A 20,471-nucleotide genomic window follows, 5' to 3' on the forward strand; every position below is an offset into this window, starting at 1 on the left:
ACTTCCATGGATGGGTGTTGGAGGAGTGTGTGGCGCAGTGGTTGGAGCTACAGCCTCAGCACCCTGGGGTTGTGGGTTCAAATCCAGTGCTGCTCCTTGTGATCCTGGGCAAGTCACTTAATCCTCCATAGTCCCAGGTACGTTAGATAGATTGTGAGCCCACCGGGACAGATAGGGAAAATGCTTGAGTACCTGATTGTAAAACCGCTTAGATAACCTTGATAGGCGGTATATAAAAACCTAATAAACTTGAAACTTGGACTGGTCTGGCAAGACCCGAGGAAATGAAAAAGTAAATCCAACGTCCACCTTCCTTTTCATCCAAGCAGACCAGCCTAGCTGAACGGAATGTGCACAAGTTCTGTTCTAGAAAGGGTGCCTAACTTACCTCCCCCCCTTCTGTGAAGCCGCGTTAGGCTTTTTTATCACTGGCCGCAGTGGTATTAGCGCCAATGCTCATAGGAATTCTATGAGCGTCAGAGCTAATACCACTGTGGCCGGCGATAAAAAAGCCTAACGTGGCTTCGCAAAAAAAAAAAGGGGGGGGGGGGGTTAATTAGGCCATTCAGCTGAATTTATAACATTAAATTCCAATCCAAGGTGATTCCCAAAATTTTCAGGGAAGGTTCTAATTTGAAAGATACGTTATTCAAGACAAAAGAAGTTCCATTGGTGATTACATTTCTTTCAATTGGATCTAAAAAATCAGTTTTGTCATTTGTAAACCGCTTAGAATTTTTAGATTTGAGGTCAATAAATAAATTTAATTTTAAATGATGCATAAGCATCCAATTCGAAATTAGAGCTACACACCTCCCCGTGTCAGATAAGATTTCAGTCGCATTAGTAGGTGTTGGAATTAAACCTGTAAAACCATCCACCTAGATCAATATCCGGTAACCAGGAGCAAGATTATTTTTATGGCGATTGTACATTTGTTGGAAACTAGGATCCCCATCTGAGCGTCCTCGTGATGTCTACAAGATAGACTTTCAGGTGCTCTGAAATTACCTGTTCAGCTGCCAGCATTGGAGAGTTTTGTACAGGGTTTTTCCATACAAACTGTCTGTTGTATTCGGAGTTCCTGGCCAAGCTGCTTAAAGGTGCAACTTGCAAGCCTGCCTTCTTCTTCAGAATTCTGTGAAGCTGGCAACCCAAAACCAGAATATTTCTAATCAGTATTGTGGCTTTACATTTAAAAACAAACCAAAAAAAAGTGTCTGCAGGTTGGCATGTTTGATCTAATACTAAATTTTTAACAAGAATTACCTAGTTTAGATCCCTGAGAAAAGCAAGATAAATCCCCACCTTTTTTACTGAAAGCAACAAAGGAACTCACTAATTTACAGTCATGTCTTCAACTCACATGCATTATTTCCCTATTAAAGCAATACTAGAGATTTAAGCAAGGAGGGGGGGGGAGGGAGACATGAATGGAAAACAGCATCCGCACAAGTCAGCCTCCACTTACTCTAAAGCAGTCTCACAAACTTTGTCAAGCCGCAGCACATCAAACATAGTGGTCTCAGCTCGAGGTATCCAGAAGTACGCGGACATCGACGTGATCACATTATGCGCATTCGTGACATCATCACATTGATATACAAGCATGCGCAAAGGCTCCCAAGACAAGCCCTGAACTGCCAGTAGGGGGTGATGGAAGGGGAAACGTGCAGAGAACATAAGAATTGCCGCTGGAACATAAGAATTGCCGCTGCTGGGTCAGACCGGTGGTCCATCGTGCCCAGCAGTCCGCTCATGCGGCGGCCCTCTGGTCAAAGATCAGTGCCCTAACTGAGACTAGCCTTACCTGTGTACATTCTGGTTCAGCAGGAACTTGTCTAATTTTGTCTTGAATCCCTGGAGGGTGTTTTCCACTATGACAGACTCCGGAAGAGCGTTCCAGTTTTCTACAACTCTCTGGGTGGGAAACTTCCTTATGTTCATACGGAATCTATCCACTTTCAACTTTAGAGAGTGCCCTCTCGTGCTCTCCACCTTGGAGAGGGTGAACAACCTGTCTTTATCTACTAAGTCTATCCCCTTCAGTACCTTGAATGTTTCGATCATGTCCCCTCTCAATCTCCTCTGTTCGAGGGAGAAGAGGCCCAGAGAGAGGCACTGACTGACTGCCCACAGGATGGGCCTCTCGCTGCGAGAGGCATGTCCTGCAGACAGTCAGCCGGTGCCAGTACCCTCTCCACCAAATCTTGGGTGGCAAACTAGTGTGCCGCAGCACACGGTTTATGATACACTGCTCTAAAGAATGTTTAGGGAGACAAAGCCAGCGACTTAGCTTTGCACAGAAAGATTGTGAGCCCATCGAGATAGACAGGGAAAAATGCTCGAGTACCTGAATAAATTCATGTAAACCGTTCTGAGCTCCCCTGGGAGAACGGTAGAGAAAATTGAATCAATAAAATGAAGGAGGAGGAAACAAAATCACTTTCTAGATATTCAGAGCTTGTCGATATCAGAAACTCCTTGCAATAAATTTTCTGGGAGGATATGTTGCGATGAAGAGAGGCCGAAGAGCATTGCTAAAGCAAGTGAGCATTTGTGCATGTCTTTCCATATGACTGTGTGGAGGAAACTGCAACGCAAATACTCAGAAGAAATAGGACAAATAGTGATCGAAAAGTTCTCTGTAATGTCGCTGTCTGTATACAGTCTCTTCCCTTGTAAACCGCTTAGAACTGTTTGTGATATGGCGGTATATAAAAATAAAGTGGTTATTATTATTTTATTTTTTTTTTAATAATAATAATTTATTTCTTATATACCGCCAAAGCCATAGAAGTTCGAGGCGATTTACAGTGAAGAAGAGCTGGACAATCAGCGAATGGGTACAATCAGAGAAAAGGTACAATTATTATGTAAACTGACTGTCTGGAAATCACCTTCCTCCAAAATGCACATCTTTTAATCCACGTTATCAGGAGACATTCAAGTCAGGCAGAAAAATGCATGTAGGATTATAATACATGAAAATATGCCGACATACCCCATCAGGACACTCCCTCCAACTCCAGACAGCCTGGAAACAATCTTATTCCCATTTCTTACCAAACCTCGGGAACAGCCTTAACCTCCTCATATCAGAGCCCTTAAAGGACTTCTTAACTTTAGTCACTCCCTCAACCCTTCACCAGCATCAGTAAGTAATCCCATAGGAAGATATATTGCAATACACTGTATGTAAACTCTATATTGTAACCCTGTGAATGTACACTGTAACCCGTTCTGAGTTCTTTGTGGAAGACGGGATATAAATATAAATTCCAGAAGCTGTGTGCGCAAATTCTATGATGCATAACTTCTAGGGGGACAAGGGCATGGGAAGGTCATGGTCAGATCAGTTCCTCCCCAGCATCTTTCCCTGGCCGGCCCACTTTCTTCTGGGCTGGTCACAGCTAATATTCACTGCCCAGTCTTTCATAGTTTATTTAAATTTTGATTAAACACTTATCCAAGCGTTGTACATAATAATTTAAAAATAGCTGGGGAACAAACATTTTAAATAATAAACATTACATACTGGTAGCATGAAAACATTGGGGAAAATGTAGGAGAGCCGCTGATCAGTGATTTAAGTGAGCTAGAGCTTCTCTGGCCCGCTTAAATTGCTCTATCGGACAAGTTGGGAATGGATGGAAGGACTGGAAAGCAGGTGTTATCTAGGGACGGCAGGCAGCTATTCTCTCATGTGGGTGACGTCATCCACAGAGCCCCGATGTGGACAGCTTCGCAAGCAGACTTGCTCGTAGAAAACTTCAGAAGTTTTGAGTCTGCCGCACCGCGCATGTACGAGTGCCTTCCCGCCCAGCAAAGGGTGCGTCTCCTCAGTTCAGATAGCTAGCAGAGAAGCCAACCAGGGGAGGTGGGTGGTTGTGAGAATAGCTGCCTGCTGTCCCTGGATAACAACTGTTACGGTAAGTAACATACCCACATTAAAAAAGCAGATTCCCAGGGACACTTCAGACCCACAACAACTGTCTCTTTGAAAAATGATGCAAACCCCACAAATTAAAATGCTCTTGTGGGCTCTGGTGGAACTGGGTTCATCTAAAATTTGTCCGCCCCAGTGTCTCTAATTTACAACTGAACTCTTAAGTCACCTAGAATTTCGTAAATAAATAGCAGGTAAGTTTTAAAGGAACAAGTTAATGAAATATTTGAGATAGCGATTAAAAAAAAACCCCAATTAGCATCTAAAGATCCTTACTCCATTTTCTTTTTCCAACTCTGTTTTTGAAGCATCTGCTTCTTTCTGCTCCACCGCTGAACAAGAACGAAATTTTTCCCCATTGGGGACTGTAGTTTCCTGAACGTATTTTACTCCCGAGTCTTCAGAACGGGCGCGAACCTTTTTCGGTAGTCTGGGTGCATTTGGCGTTGGGATGTTTTCTTGATTCTCTTGACCTCTGTGCCGTGCCACTGGCAATGTTATGGATTTAGGAATCTCAGACACTGGTTGTATATTTAAGTTCTTTTCCGAGCCACTCTCTCCTTTCCATTCAAAGGACTTTGAAATCTGGGCTTTGTAATACGGAACTCTTCTCTTTGAAATGAAGTTTGGTTCTTTTGCAATTCCTGTGAAAAAAAATATATATCTTAAATGAGATGTGCAGGACTTTTTATAAGAAAGTTACTCTTTATCATATGCAAATACACTTACAAAAAACATATTGCTTGGATTGCTGCAGACAGATTTCATTTCTTCAATCTCTTCAATTCATTTAATTAATTTTTAAGTCTCTTCCCATCACACACACCTAAATATGAAGTCTGTACTAGAATGAACTGCCCTACATCTCTCCATGCCACCACCAGAGACCTATTAGCAGTGGTGTCGTAAGGGAGGGTGGCCCGTAAACTTCTCCAGCGTGAGAAGCATGCTGCTCGTGTCGGTGTCCGCTCCCTTTGATGTCACTTCCTAGGTGCGGGTCCCGAAGTGATGTCAGAGAGAGCACCAAAAAGGTATGGGGAAAAGCAAGGAGAGGAGCAGGGAGCAAGCGAGAAGGCGGGCAGGTGTGCGAGTGGGGGGCAGCAGAGAGGAGGAAGTGTGCCACCGAGCCCAGGGCAGACCGCAAAACCCGCACCCGTCTTACTACGGACCACTGCCTACTCATGACTTCTTTGAAAGCAATGTTTGCCCTATAAAATAGCACTTTATTACTAGCACAGTCTGTTCACCAGTTCTCCTGTATGCCTGACCTAGTACACGCCAAGTTACTACCTCATGGATTTTAATGATAGATTTCATCTGGCTTTTCCAAATCCCGGCTTACATGGCTAAGTCAATAACAGATGTCAGCTTTTTTTCTCCAGTAATTTCAAACATGCAGGACCAGATTCTGTAACCGGCACCGTTATGGGTCAGCACCTCCAAAGCCAGTGCTAGTCATGGGTCAAATCATGTACCAGCGCCAGCTGCAGAATCGCAGCCACTTGTCAAGTAGATGCTGGAAATGTAGGCCAGGGCTTTACAAAAAAAAATCACGCCCACAGGGGATCCAACGAGCACCTAGGGTCGCTTCTGGAGCAAGCTGCACCTCTGTGGACAGGACATCGGCAGCCTATACCTTAGGCACCTACAGGCATCCACATTTTAGTTTTCACTTGTCATTTATCGCCAATCAAGTTAGGCAGTGGTAGAAGCCTACCACTACCTCTACCTTTCGGCATCCCTATGAGAATCAGGGCTGCAGGACACACTCTGAATTAGAGAGTTGCGCGGGGAAAGAAATCCCACCCATCCCCACCAGGATCCTCTCCGTCCCCGTCAAGATCCTCTCCGTCCCCACCCATCCCCGCAAGGAATTACCTCCATCCCCGCCCGTCCCCATAAAAAGCAGCAATTCCTTCTGACAGGATCATCAATTCCACAGTTTCTTTTGCTGTTTTCCTTGTGGAATCTTTGGTGGAACCCTTTTTCTGTTTTCTGTTCAGGTAATTCACTTATAAACCTCCTCTTTTACTAAGGCTGACGTGTCCATTATATTATATGGACGGACTCTGCTTCCAAAGCTTTCCATCCCCGTGGGAGTCCCATGGGCCAGAGGGGGGGGTCCCCGTGGGTTAGGGGGGATTCCCGCGGGACCCCCGCGGGATTCCCGCGATACCCGTTCCCGTGCAGACCTCTACTCTGAATTTAGGCAATCCTAGATTGCACTTCCATATCAGCAAGCAGGTACAATCATTTTGATAAGCACAGAACTAAAAAAAAAGAGAAAAAGGCTTCAAAATATCCGAAGCAAAACTATATTATTAACTGTGTTGCTAATAACTGAAATATGAAATGCAGTTATTTAACCTTTTTTATTTTCATAATAAAAACATAAGAATTGCCATACTCAGACAGACCCAGTATCTTGTTTCCAACAGTGGCCAACCCAGGTCCCAAGTACCTATAGAAACATAGAAACATAGAAGATGACGGCAGAAAAGGGCTCCAGCCCATCAAGTCTGCCCACTCTGCTTACCCACCCCCTGTCTATGCCCTAATGACCCAATTTCCTTATCTTGACCCTCGTAGGGATCCCACATGGGTATCCCATTTATTCTTAAAGTCTGGCACGCTGTCTGCCTCGATCACCTGCACTGGAAGCTTGTTCCAGTGATCAACCACTCTCTCTGTGAAGAAATACTTTCTGGTGTCGCCATGAAATTTTCCACCCCTGAGTTTGAGCGAGTGCCCTCTTGTGGCCGAGGGTCCCTTGAGAAAGAAAATATCATCTTCCACTTCGACACGTCCCGTGAGGTATTTAAATGTTTCGATCATGTCTCCCCTCTCCCTACGTTCCTCGAGAGTGTAGAGCTGCAATTTGTTCAGTCTCTCTTCGTACGAGAGACCCTTGAGCCCCGAGATCATCCTGGTGGCCGTCCGTTGAACCGATTCAATTCTGCACACATCTTTACTGTAATGTGGCCTCCAGAATTGCACACCTAGTTAGATCCCAAGAAGTAAAACAGATCTTATGTTACTTATCCTAAGAATAAGCAGTGGATTTCCTCAAGCCATGTCAATAATGACCTATGGACTTCTCTTTTAGGAAATTCTCCAAGCTTTTTTTAAACCCTGCCAAGCTAACTGATTTCACCACATTCTCCGGCAACGAATTCCAGAGTTTTATTACACGCTGTGTAGAAATATTTTCTCTTGTTTGTTTAAAATCTACCACTTAGTAGCTTCATCACATGCTCCATAGTCCTAGTATTTTTGGAAAGAGTGAACAAGCAATTCACATCTACCCTTTCCACTTCACTCATTATTTTATAGACCTTTGTCATGATCACCTCTGAGCCATCTCTTCTCCAAGCTGAAGAGCTCTAGCCACTTTAAGCCTTTCCTCATAGGGAAGTCCTTCCAAACCTTTTATCATTTTTGTGGCCCTTCTCTGTACCTTTCCTAATTCCGCTATATCTTTCCTGAGATATGTCGACAAGAACTGCACCACTGTACCATAGAGTGATACCAGGACATTACAACATTTTAATTTTTGTTTTCCATTCCTTTCATGATAATTCCTGACATTCTATTTGCTTTCTTAGCCGCTGTCACATAAATGTAATGTAATATAATGTAATTTATTTCTTATATACCGCTACATCCGTTAGGTTCTAAGCGGTTTACAGAAAATATACATTAAGATTAGAAATAAGAAAGGTAACTCATAACATAGAAACCAACATCATGTAGCTATATTTATAATCAATCTTCAGGAATGAGGATTTAAAAATGACTGCTTGGGGGGGAGGGGGGCTGACCTACTGGATTTAAACTTAAAGGCTGATTAATTCTCAACGGATACACCTCTATGCCATCTTGCACTGCTCGAGTTATCTGCTCATAATGAAAACTGTTTCACCTTTCATCAAAGACAGAATTATCTTAAATATGTAATTGCACTAATTCTTTATGGCAACTTCTCAATGTTTGCAAACATGTTTTCTAACTTGAGTAAACAACTGGCAAACAATTTGCTTGACAGACATAGCAACTAGATGTGGAGGTGCCAAGCACCCCATTACTGAGCAAGCTCCTTCACTATGACAAGGAGAAGCAATTTGTATTGTTTGGCATCCCCAATCATTATGAAGTGTTGACTATAGATAAATCAGTCCATATTCACAGAAAGTTAATTTTCAGATCTACAAAAAGGTAGCTGAGCAGATGTAGTTTAAAGAAAAATATTCATTAAGCCACTTTCTTTACTTCTTGCAGATGAGGTGAAGCATTTCTTGCACTGAAAGACATGCTAAATAAAGTCAGCGCTTAGAAAAGACCTTAAGTATCAGAGCTCACCCAACTGATCTGATCGAAGTCCAGCTGACGGGTTCTTTTGCAAGGGAGAGGACGGTCTGCAGCGTTCTGACCTCTTTGAGGCCTTCCACTTGTAGTTTTTCCCATATTCACTCAATCGCTGCAAGAGACAAAAAAGCAAACACTTACAGGTAAAAAAGCAAGAAAACACAGCACGCATTCACCAACATTGTGCCCTGCAAGATACGGCAACACTATACAGTCGAGCCTTGGGAGACCAGCAGTCCGACAGGAGATAGAACAGAAAGACCCCTAAGTGCCCAATTACTTTTGGGTTCTGGCGGTGGAGGGGAGTTGAGAGATGTCAACTGGGCCAGACTGAGTGCTGCTACTACTACTATTTATCATTTCTATAGTGCTGAAAGGCGTACACAAGCGCTGATGTAATAGACAGTCCCTACTCTGAAGAGCTTACAGTCTAGTTTGGACAGACAGGATATCTAGGCAGGGGCATAGCAAGGGTGTGTGGCACCCGGGGGGGGTGGAGCGGCACCCCTCCCCTGCACCTCTTTTAACTTCTGACGTGAGCAGCATCACTAACTTGCAACCCGCATCGGATCGGCTCTCCCTCCAACGTCACTTCCTAGATGCGGGACCTGGAAGTGACATCGGAGGGAGAGCAGATGCTGTCGTGAGCAGCGGGTTGAAGTTGCAGCTCACTCCAGCGGATAGAGATACGGTGGGGGGGGGGGGAGTGGAGTGAAGTGCGCATGCAAGTGGGAGGGAGGAATGGAGGCAAAGAGGAGGCAGAGGAGGAGTGGTGCCTCCCCCCTCCTTCCCCAGCCCCTTTCCTTCCCCACCACCCCTTTCCTTCCTCTCCCCACTACCCCCTTCCCCATCACCCCTTCCTTCCCCACTACTCCCTTCCCCACCACCCTCTTCCCCCCTCCCTTCCCCACCAACCCTTTCCCCCTTCCCTTCCCCACCACCCTCTTCCCCCTCCCTTCCCCACCAATCCTTTCCCCCTTCCCTTCCCCACCCCACCACCCCCTTCCCTTCCCCTTCTCCTTCATCGCATATAGGAAAGACATAAGTAGTTTTACGGCTGCTCAACGTTGGGGAAGCCCAGGCCTCTAAGGGCGGGGGAAGGCTCTCGCCCTCCCCCCCAGAGGGAACCGACCCCCCGCCCACCTTGCAGCGCACCGGCATCACGGTAGCGGCTGAGCTCCGAGGAGAACGCTCTAAGGTCGGGGGAGACGGAAGAACCAGCGGCGACCAGACTGCCGTAAACAACGCTCCGTTGCCCTAGCAAAAGCCCACGCCACGCCCCCTCCCGGCTTCTGCGCCTGCGTACACATCCCCCCCACACACACACACACGCTCTCTCTCTCTCTCACTCTTACTCTCTCTCCTGCCGCCCGGCCACGACCACCCGCTTCTACGCCTGCGCAAAGTCCTTCTCCTCTCAGCGCAAAACCGTCTCGGCAGTCAATCCGAGCGCAGCCAATCGCGGAGCCCCTTTTCCTGCCGCCCTGCCGCCCGCGTGGCGCTTGGGCCAATCAGCTGCCAGCTGCACCTCCTCGTCCCCTTCATCCTAGGAAGGTTAAAACGAAAGAAATAGACCAATAAAGTCGCGGGGAAGAGCCTGGGGGGCGAGGCTTGAGCTGGAGGCGGGTTCCAGGAAGCAAGTGAGACGGGGCGGGGTTTGTCCAGGTCTGATATCGCTGATATGCTGGACAAGTAGCGAAACGATACAACAATCGAGTTACGTGATGAATCTATAATACTGCGCACATCTTTTCAATTATGCGCTATAAAATTTGTGCAGGAATAGGCAATTCCGGTCCTCGAGAGCCGGAGCCAGGTCAGGTTTTCAGGATCTCCACAATAAATATGCATGAGATAGATTTGCATCTCAAGGAGGCAGTGCATGCAAATCCATCTCATACATATTCATGCTGGAGATCCTGAAAACCTGACCTGGCTCTGGGTCTCGAGGACCGGAATTACCTACCCCTGTCATAGAGCATAGCAAGACGGGTGCGAAATTCATATTGTTGTCAATTAATGCCAATGATTGATTCTTAGTCCCTACTTAGTGGCATGCAATTTTTAGCATCATATATAAAATCCGGAGGGGGGGGGATAACTTATACCAGTGGTTCCCAAACCCTGTCCTGGGGGACCCCCAGCCAGTTGGGTTTTCAAGATATCCCTAATGAATATGCATGAGAGAGATTTGCATACCTGTTGCTTCCATTATATGCAAATCTCTCTCATGCATATTCATTAGGTATATCTTGAAAACCCAACTGGCTGGGGGTCCCCCAGGACAGGGTTTGGGAACCACTGACTTATACAGTACTATCAGTGGTGTTGAGAGGTGCCTGAGGCAGTGGTGCCCTTCCCCTCCATCCCCTGATCCTTCCCCGATCCTGCTACTATGCACACCTCCCCTTCCCCCATACCTCTAGTTGAAGTTGTTGCTCGCGGCGGTCAACAACGTGTTCCTCGCAACCCCGTCGGCTCGCCCTCTGACATCACTTCCTATGTGCAGCACACGGAAGTGACGTCAGCAGGAGAACCGACAGTGTCACGAACAGCACGTTGACCTCCACAAACAACAACTTCAACTAGAGTAGGCCTGCACAACTTCGGCACTCACCAGGCCAAGTTTTCAGGATTTCCCCAATGAATATGCATGAGATCTATTTGCATGCACTGCTTTCAATGCATATTCATTGGGGAAATCCCGAAAACCCGACTGGATTCGGCCCTCGAGGACCAGAGTTGTGCAGGCCTGAACTAGAGGTATGGGATAAGGGAAGGGGGGGCGAGCATGGAGGGGAGAAATGGGAAGAGACGGGGAAGCAGATAGGAGTAGGGGTGCTGGTGTCCCCACAAACATGGCACCCAGGGTGGACCGCCCCCTTTACTATGCTACTGAGTACTATACATTATGTGGACTTCAGGGAACACCTGGGTGTCAACAGTTACAACTGACATGAACTTGATCTTGGTGCCTATCTTTAGGAGTACCGGTGCTGACTTACACTAGGACAGTGGTTCCTAACCCTGTCCTGGAGGACCACCAGGCCAATCGGGTTTTCAGGCTAGCCCTAATAAATATGCACGAGAGAGATTTGCATATAATGGACATGACAGACATGCAAATCTGCTCCATGCATATTCATTAGGGCTAGCCTGAAAACCCGATTGGCCTGGTGGTCCTCCAGGACAGGGTTGGGAACCACTGCACTAGGATTCTATCAAGGAATCATGGTGCCAAGATGCCCTTAAAGAATTGGCATTAGGGCACCTAAATCTTCAAGCTAACATATTGTTGTTTTTGGCAAAAAAAAAAAAAGTTTTATACTGTTCTATAAAGCTTCCAGATCAATTAGACATGGTCTCTTCTGGGCTACAGCACCATGAACTTCCATTTGCCTTCTCATGTGATCGCCAGCACTAAGCTAGAATACAGTAGGAAAGCTAGTCTCTAAATGCCATTTAAAGTATTGGAAATAAAACATAAAGCTTACATTGAGCATGATTAGTTATTGGCAACCAAAGTAGACACTCAGACTGGGAGAAGTATATTCCTTACAGCTACAACCAAACAGGGAACGAGCTGGACCTATTGCAACTGCCTCAAAATCTCAATGACCAACCTCACAATTAAGGTGTTGCAGCTGTCCAGGTAAAGCATTACAGAATAATCAGATCTAATTTTAACATTCCTTCCCTATCACAAATTAAGTTAATGTTACAAAATACAAACTTAAAAAATTCCCCCTCTGAGATCATTCCTCCTGTCGTCTTAAAGAAATATTTCTCCTGTTTTGGACCATATATACACTCTTTTGTAAAAAAAAGCCTCAACTCCGGTACTGTTCCCAAATCTTGGAAAACATCTACAATAATTCCCATAATTAAAGACCACAAAATAAGTATTGAAGATCCTCTGAACTACCGCCCTATCGCAAATATTCCTTTCCTAGCAAAAATCACAGAAAAAGTAATTTTTAATCAAATATCAGAATTCGTCGAATCTACTAATGTTCTACACCCCAACCAAACTGGCTTTAGAAAAAATCATAGCACAGAATATTCATTAATAGGTCTCACTACTAACATTATACATACCGTATTTGCCGGCGTATAGGACGACTGGGCGTATAAGACGACCCCCCAACTTTTAGTTAAAAAATAGAGTTTTGTGTTATACTCGCCGTATAAGACGACCCCTTCTTCCGCACACCTTCTCTACCGCCCCGGGTGCAGCACAGCCGGCCAGGTTCCCTTACTTTTGTGGCACTTCCCCGACCGACCGACAACAGCCCCGGTCCGACAAACCTCCCTGCCCTTAACCGCGAATCTAAATTACCTTCTTACAGCTGCTGTAAGAAGGTATTTAGATTCGCGGCTACAGGGCAGGGAGGATTGTCGGGCCCGGGCTGTTATCGGTCGGTCGGGGAAGTGCCACAAAAGTAAGGGAACCTGGCCGGCTGTGCTGCAACCGGGGCGGGGCGGCCGCCCCTCTCTCTTGGTAGCCACTCGAACCGCGAGGCTACTCTCCTTCTCCTTACCTGCCATGCCTGCAGCACAGAGCCGAACGGAAGTCTTCCCGACGTCAGCGCTGACGTCGGAGGGAGGGAGGGCTTTGTTTAAGCCCTCCCTCCCCTCCGACGTCAGCGCTGACGTCGGGAAGACTTCCGTTCGGCTCTGTGCTGCAAGCAGAGAAGGTAGGGAGAAGAAGAGCCGCGCGACTGAGTACATCCAGCCCCGCAAGTAAGGGCATGTAAACTGTACCCGGCGTATAAGACGACCCCCGACTTTGGGGAGGATTTTAAGGTACTAAAAAGTCGTCTTATACGCCGGCAAATACGGTAATCTCGATCACCACAAATCCGTTATCTTATTTTCTCTTGATCTCTCCGCTGCATTTGACACCATTGATCATTCTCTTTTACTAGACAGACTTCAATCAATTGGTATCAATGACACAGCCTTACAATGGTTCAATTCTTTCTTATCGGAACGGTCCTCCAGTGTCCAATTCAAAGACACTAAATCTACACCATACTCATCTAGCTTCGGAATTCCTCAGGGTTCAATTCTTTCCCCCTTACTCTTCAACATCTTTCTCTCACCTTTACTTAGTCTTAGCCAATCTATAGGCTTCTCCGCATATGCTTATGCGGACGACATACAATTATTACATCCATGTAATCTAGAAAACCCAGTTGAAATAGCTCAAGTCAACCAAAAATTAGTCAAAATTAAAGAATGGCTCACCTATAATAAACTCGCTCTTAATATTCCAAAAACAAAGGTCCTCCTTTTTCCTTCAAAACAGGGATTACAATTATCTTCTCCTTTCTTGATAGATGATATAATAATTGAAACAGTGACTTCACTTAAAATTTTAGGTGTAATCATAGATGATAAGTTTACATATCAAGAACATGTTAATAACATTGTTAAATGCTGTTTTTATCGTCTTCGTCTAATCCGTTCAATGACAAAATATTTAGAACCACAATCCTTAAATATTCTAATGCACTCTCTTGTTATAACAAAACTAGATTACTGCAACTCTCTTCTACAAAATATTACCCAAAAAGAAAAAAAACGTTTACAAATTATACAGAACATAGCAATTAAAATAATCCATAATGGTAAAAAATATGACCACGTAACACCTCTGCTAATCAAATCACATTGGCTGCCCATAAATAACAGAATAACTTATAAAATAGCTCTACTGATTTTCAAAACACTAAATACTAATGAACCACAATTTATAGATCGTTTATTAATTCCCCATTCTTCAAATCGTTCTTTACGTTCTGAAACCCAAGAATTATTAATGGTTCCCTCCTTAAAAATAGTAGGGACAAAACGCCACGATATTTTCTCTGTAGTGGCTCCTCTTACTTGGAACTCTCTTCCTTTATATATCAGAAAAAATAAAAATTTAAATCAATTTAAAACTAATTTAAAATCATTTCTTTTTAAAATCTCTTTTGACCTCTAAATTCACTTCATTGCTAATTTCTATCTTAGAACTTTTAATCCCTTCCTAATGTTCCCTCCCTCCCCTCTCAGACCACTCTTTCTCCCTCTCGGGAAAATATTTTTGTAACTTTAAGCCCTCATGTTCACTCCATATGTGTCATAGTATGTTAATATTGTTTTGTGTGTCTAATTCCTCTTAGTTAAAGTAGTACTAAGATACTGTTATTTTACCCCTTTATGTTCAATAATATATAATTTAACAATGTTTGTTATATTTTGTTAATCGCTTAGTTTGTAATAAGCGATACATCAAATAAAATTAAACTTGAAAAACTTGAAACTTGAAAACTTGAATAAACTTGAAAACTTGATCTGAAGTTTTAGAATTGGATTTCAGGCTTTTAATTAACTGGAGTGTCCAGAAAGAAATTTTTGACAAGTTGATAACATGAGGCAGAAAATTCAGATTGTCGGGAGATACATTGCTATTGAAAATGAGGTTTTGAATTTAAATATCTTAAAATACTCATGAACCTTCATGAGTGAAAGGGGAAGAAAATGGTGATGAAAACAACTGGCTTATTTGAAAGAACTTTTATGGTACTTTGTGCTCACAGAAAATATCTTTACTGAATAAAGTTCCAGGTCTCTATACCAAAGACCCTTGAGTTTCTTTCCTATAGTGCAAGGGTGTCAAAGTCCCTCCTCGAGGGCCGCAATCCAGTCGGGTTTTCAGGATTTCCCCAATGAATATGCATGAGATGTATTAGCATTCAGTGAAAGCAGTGCATGCAAATAGATCTCATGCATATTCATTGGGAAAATCCTGAAACCCCGACTGGATTGTGGCCCTTGAAGAGGGAAATTGACACCCCTGCTATAGTGAGACAACAACAATTCCAAACTTGACTGTTTTGGTCTCTTTAATAGCTGATAAACAGGAGTCCTTATTATTTGTATTTTATTTTGAGGGTTTCTGTTCTGTTTGTTCTTTTATTTTATTTTGCTTTGGTAGAATTTTCTCATGAACAAGGTCCTTTCAGCCACTCGCTAATGTCAGTGCATGAAGTTATGAAAAATAAGCCACCAATTTAAAATGTATTGCCTAAAAGCCTGCACTCTAAAATGAAATTAATCCGTCTTACACTTTTCATTCTAAGAGCTTTCCCATAGTCAGCCAACTATGGTGCCAATTGAATAGGGTAATTTGTAAATCAGCTATCAGTATGAATAATTTATTTAAAAATGACAAATTGCAAAAGTATGGGCTGCTTTAACATTACTTTCTGAGGCTGAATTCCAAGAAAAGAGATTTAAACGTATTTGAAAGGCTCTCTATAATAAGAATCAGTCCAGGTACCGCCTTTTGACCATATTCAAACATCCACGTCACCACTGCCTATCTAGACTCACACTGGTTACCAATACAAGCGCGAATTCAATTCAAATTATTCAAAGCAATAAATGGCTCAGCCCCCAATTGCCTAAACAACCGCCTGAACCAAAATCTCACCGCTAGACAAAGAAGATCTAAGACTCCATTTAACCTACCCCCCACTCAAAGGCACCCAGCGTAAGAAGATGTTTGACAGTTTGCTAGCGACGCAAGCAGCGAAATTGGACCACGCCATCTCCAACCTGCTGATGACAACAAGCGATTTCAAATCTTTTCGCAAAGAAATCAAAACCCATCTATTCAAAAAATTTATACTCCAACCTGGATTCCCCTCAGTGTGACTCCCCCATCCTCCCTTCTTCACCAGTTACCCTTCCCCTCAAAGCCCAAGCTTGTCAACTGCTTCCCTAACTGCATATATATTGAAACTGCACTATCTCCTATCTGTACAGCATCCTGAATTGTATATCCACTGGAAAAGCCCAATCCTCCTTGCCGTATCCCATTCCCTAAATTATACTACACCATTCTTCTTTTAACTCCTCTGGAAATGTTCCTCTTCTCGTAGAAGTCTCTTTGTAATCATCCTGGAAATGTCCAGATGTCTCTTTTGTAATCCGCCCAGAACTGCAAGGCTGAGGCGGAATAGAAATCAGTAATGTAATGTAATGTAATCCTGTGAAATTATGCTCTATTATAATAGACATTGAGGGGCTGATTCTATAAAGGGCCTAAAGTTAGACGCTTACCCCGTCCCCCCCCCCTTTACAAAACCGCACAAGAGGTTTTTAGCACAGCCGGCACACTGAATGCTCTGCGCTGCTCCGACAGTCATAGGAACTTTATGACCGTCGGAGCAGCACGGAGCATTCAGAGTGCCAGCCAGTGCTAAAAATCTCATGCTTGGTTTTGTAAAGACGGGGGGGGGGGGGTTAATTGGCAAAATATCCTTAATAGCCCCAATAATTGGGGAAAAAATATAATTGGGTAATAGGCGCCTATCTGGTTCTATAAAAGAGGCCTAGCACATGGTGCTTAGCGAGGCCTAAGTGGGCATTTCAGTGGGCAGAGCGTGACTTGGGTGCCACTCTGTGCGATTCTCCAAAAACTTAGGCACCTAAAATGTAGGCCTGCCCTGGCCTACATTCTCGGGCGCCTGCTTTTACATAGGTGTCGCTAGCCGTGATTGTGTAAAATTAAGAATAGTGCAGAACACGGCCGTCCGCTTTAATATTCGGACTAAAGAAAAGCGAGCATGTTAGTCCCTACTACAAACTGCTACGCAGAGGCTTCAAGGTAAGATAGCATTGTTCGACGACGACGCCAAACTATGTAACACTGTAAGTAAAAATGATTTGTCCGACAGCATGAAGCAAGACCTGCTTTTACTGGAACATTGGTCCACAACCTGGCAGCTGGGCTTCAACGCGAAAAAATGCAAGATCATGCACCTTGGCAACAATAATCCGTGCAGAACATACACACTGAACAGCGAGACCTTGGCTAAGACGGCAGCAGAGCGGGATTTAAGGGTGATCATTAGTAGAGACATGAAAACAGCCATCCAAGTGGAAAAGGCTACATCCAAGGCTAGACAAATACTGGGTTGTATCCGTAGAAGCTTTGTTAGCCGGAAGCCGGAGGTCATAATGCCATTGTACAGAACCATGGTGAGACCTCATCTGGAGTACTGTGTGCAATTCTGGAGGCCACACTACCGTAAGGACGTACTGAGAGTTGAGTCGGTTCAGCGCATGGCCACTAGGATGATCTTGGGGCTTAAGGATTTCTCATACGAGGACAGGCTGCACAAATTGCGGCTATACTCTCTCGAAGAGCGTAGGGAGAGGGGAGACATGATTGAGACATTTAAGTACATCACTGGCCACATAGAGGTGGAAGACAACATTTTCTTTCTCAAGGGTCCCTCGACCACAAGAGGACATCCGCTAAGAATCAGGGGCGGGAAATTTCATGGGGATACCAGGAAGTACTTATTCATTGAAAGAGTGGTAGACCATTGGGACGAACTCCCGGAGAAAGTGATCATGGCCAGCAGCATACAAGATTTTAAGAAAAAATGGGATGCCCACGTCGGATCTCTACGAGGGCAGTGTAGAGGTGATGCCACCTGTGAGTGACCCCTTGGGGGGTAGTTTGGGGAGGGTTAATAGAGTGGGCAGACTTGATGGGCTATGGCCCCTTTCTGCCGTCATCTTCTATGTTTCTAATGGAGGCACGAATGATGTTCAAGTTCTCTTGCTTTTGCTTTAAACTGGTGTGGGGAATGGCCCCTACCTATCTCTTACCATATTTCTAGCTACACATCCCCACTAGGACAACCAGAAATTGCAATCTTTTTGCCTATCCAAGGATTACTGATTGCAAATACTGGTCCTTTCTGGACAGAACTTGTAAGTTTCAAGCTAGTAAACAGCAGACCTGGCTAGGCAATTACATCAACGGAGCCAGGTTGACCTACGGCGCATTTCGGAAAGAAATTAAGACAGCACTGTTCGATAGATTTATCTCCTAATCAGATACCATTTTAAAACTATTGACACCATGCTGATAACTTTGAGAAATATATGTTTATTTTTACAAATTGTATTCTGTAATTCGCTGATTGTCCAGCTCTCTTCAGTGTAAACCGCCTAGAAGTCGTAAGATTGTGGCGGTATAGAAAAAATAAAAGTTATTATTATTATTATTAAATGGCACCTATGTATGATTAAAACAAGCAAAAAAACAACGGGACTTGCCGTAAAAGAACGGCAAAAGCAAACAAAAACAATACTGCAGGGTACAGGAATTTATTAAAATCACAAAAACAAAAATCTAAAAACAAAGTGCATATACTACATCAAAAATATATCCAAAACGACTTAGTAAAATCTGTTACATGGTTTCTTCATATCAGATCTTCATTTCTTTTCACTATTGGTTGCACATTTTCCTTTTGAAAGGTCACTTTGGTCAGCCACAAAACTTAGGGCTCCTTTTACGAAGCCGCGTTAACGGTTTAATGCCCGTAATAGCGCGCACTAATTTGCCGGTCGTACTAGCCACTACCGCCTCCTCTTGAGCAGGTGGTAGTTTTTTGGCTAGCGCACACTAAAAATGTTCGTGTGATAAAGCCGCTAACGTGGCTTCGTAAAAGGAGCCCTTAGAGACTTGAAGAAAGCACAGATGTTTTATTCAGCATATGCGGACTCCTGAGCCCCCAAGCTGGCAGCTTCAGAAGTCCCGAGACCAGGAAGTTACAGTGATATTTATATATTTTTCTGGCTATACAACTGAATGCTAGAAAAAACTTCTCACGTGTTACTTTTCTTAGCAATCATTGGTCACTTATCTAAGCCCTGCAGTCTTTCTGTTACATGTCCAGGAGGGCGGAATACAATATCGTGTATGCTGAGATAACCATAAGAAGCTAAAATGCCCAAGCTAAAACACCCAGTGCAGGCAGGCTAGAACATGAGTTAAGTCAGGTCTGCAATTAAACATAATTCAGCATTTTATTAAGGAGAAAACTTAGTTCAAGACTCAGGAAAACCAGTCCCAGACTCCTTCACTTTCACCACCATTTGGGTCACACATAAATGTTTTTTATTTTTCATGTCTCATATCTGCTTATGATATTATTTTCTGTAAGACCCCTGAGAAAGGAGTGTTTCTTCGAAAAATGGACCACGTTGGGTCCGGCCCATAGAAATATTGGGACCAGTTGTTTTGGATATATTTTTGATATAGTATATGCACTTTGTTTTTAGATTTTTGTTTTTGTGATTTTAATAAATTCCTGTACCCTGCAGTACACTGCTCCCTTGTTATTCGTGGGGAATACGGGCAGAGCCGGACCGCGAATGGTGAAAAACCGCGAATATCCAGCTCTGACCTACCCCCACCTCCCTGCCGCCTTCCCGGCCTTACCTGGTGGTCTAGCGGGCTTTCGGGGCAGGAGCGATCTTCCTACGCTGTAGGAAGACTACGGGAACTCACAGCAGCCATTTCCTCATGGATCTGCATGGGGCAGGAGCGTAGGAAGATCGCTCCTGCCCCGAAAGCCCGCTAGACCACCAGGTAAGGCCGGGAAGGCAGCAGGGAGGTCAAAAATATGTTGTTTTTTTTTTATTTTCCCCTTCCCCAGAAAAAAATCACGATTATGTGAAACCGCGAGTGTAGAAACCGCGAATGGGGAGGGGGAAGTGTATTGTCTTTGTTTGCCTAAGCATGATTGGCACGCGACCAGTGCCATTTTTCTAGGCGCCGGCCAATTTAAGCGTCGTTTATAAAATCAGCCCCTGAGGGGATAATTCTATAATGAGCTACTACCTACCCCAGATTCTGTACAGGTTGACCACATTTGTACGCTCGAAACTGGGCGTGGATTGAAGAGCCGTGTGAAAACTAATTAGCCCATTGTTAGGTGCCATTGACTTGTGTTCTCTTTAGATTTGTCCGCTGCATTTGATACTATTGATCACGAATTACTTCTCAATAGATTGAAATCCATCGGAATCTGTGATCAAATATTTGACTGGTTCAAATCATTCTTATCCAACCGTTCTTCGTCAGTGACCTTTAATAACTCCAATTCCAAACCATACTCTCTTAATTATGGGATCCCACAAGGATCCATTTTATTGCCATTACTGTTCAATATTTTCTTATCTCCCTTACTAACATTATGCCAATCTATAGGCTTTACTACTTTTAGTTATGCTGACGACATACAAATTATTCATCCTATAGATCCTGAAAACAAAGAAGAAATACAACAAATTA

The 20,471-nt window shown here is 44.0% G+C and overlaps 1 protein-coding gene across 5 annotated transcripts in view; it reads right to left on the reverse strand.

Moving 5' to 3' along the window:
- The window catches only part of MDM1 (Mdm1 nuclear protein), a 57,916-nt gene extending 48,312 nt beyond the window's left edge, over positions 1–9,604 (reverse strand). For 4 of the 5 annotated variants that reach the window (XM_033953333.1, XM_033953331.1, XM_033953332.1 and 1 more), the window contains exons 1-4: positions 9,458–9,601; positions 8,309–8,426; positions 4,226–4,593; positions 1,012–1,146 (exon numbers count right to left, since the gene is read on the reverse strand). In XM_033953333.1, coding sequence (XP_033809224.1) covers positions 1,012–1,146; positions 4,226–4,593; positions 8,309–8,426; positions 9,458–9,475 — 639 coding nt within the window. In that variant the 5' untranslated portion in view covers positions 9,476–9,601. Of the gene's footprint in view, positions 1–1,011; positions 1,147–4,225; positions 4,594–8,308; positions 8,427–9,457 lie in introns of all 5 variants that reach the window. The other variant, XM_033953330.1, reaches the window with a different exon arrangement.
- Between the last annotated feature and the right edge of the window lie 10,867 nt (positions 9,605–20,471).

The sequence above is a fragment of the Geotrypetes seraphini genome, chromosome 7, assembly GCF_902459505.1.
Source record: "Geotrypetes seraphini chromosome 7, aGeoSer1.1, whole genome shotgun sequence".
In the NCBI taxonomy this organism is placed as follows: Eukaryota; Metazoa; Chordata; class Amphibia; order Gymnophiona; family Dermophiidae; genus Geotrypetes; species Geotrypetes seraphini.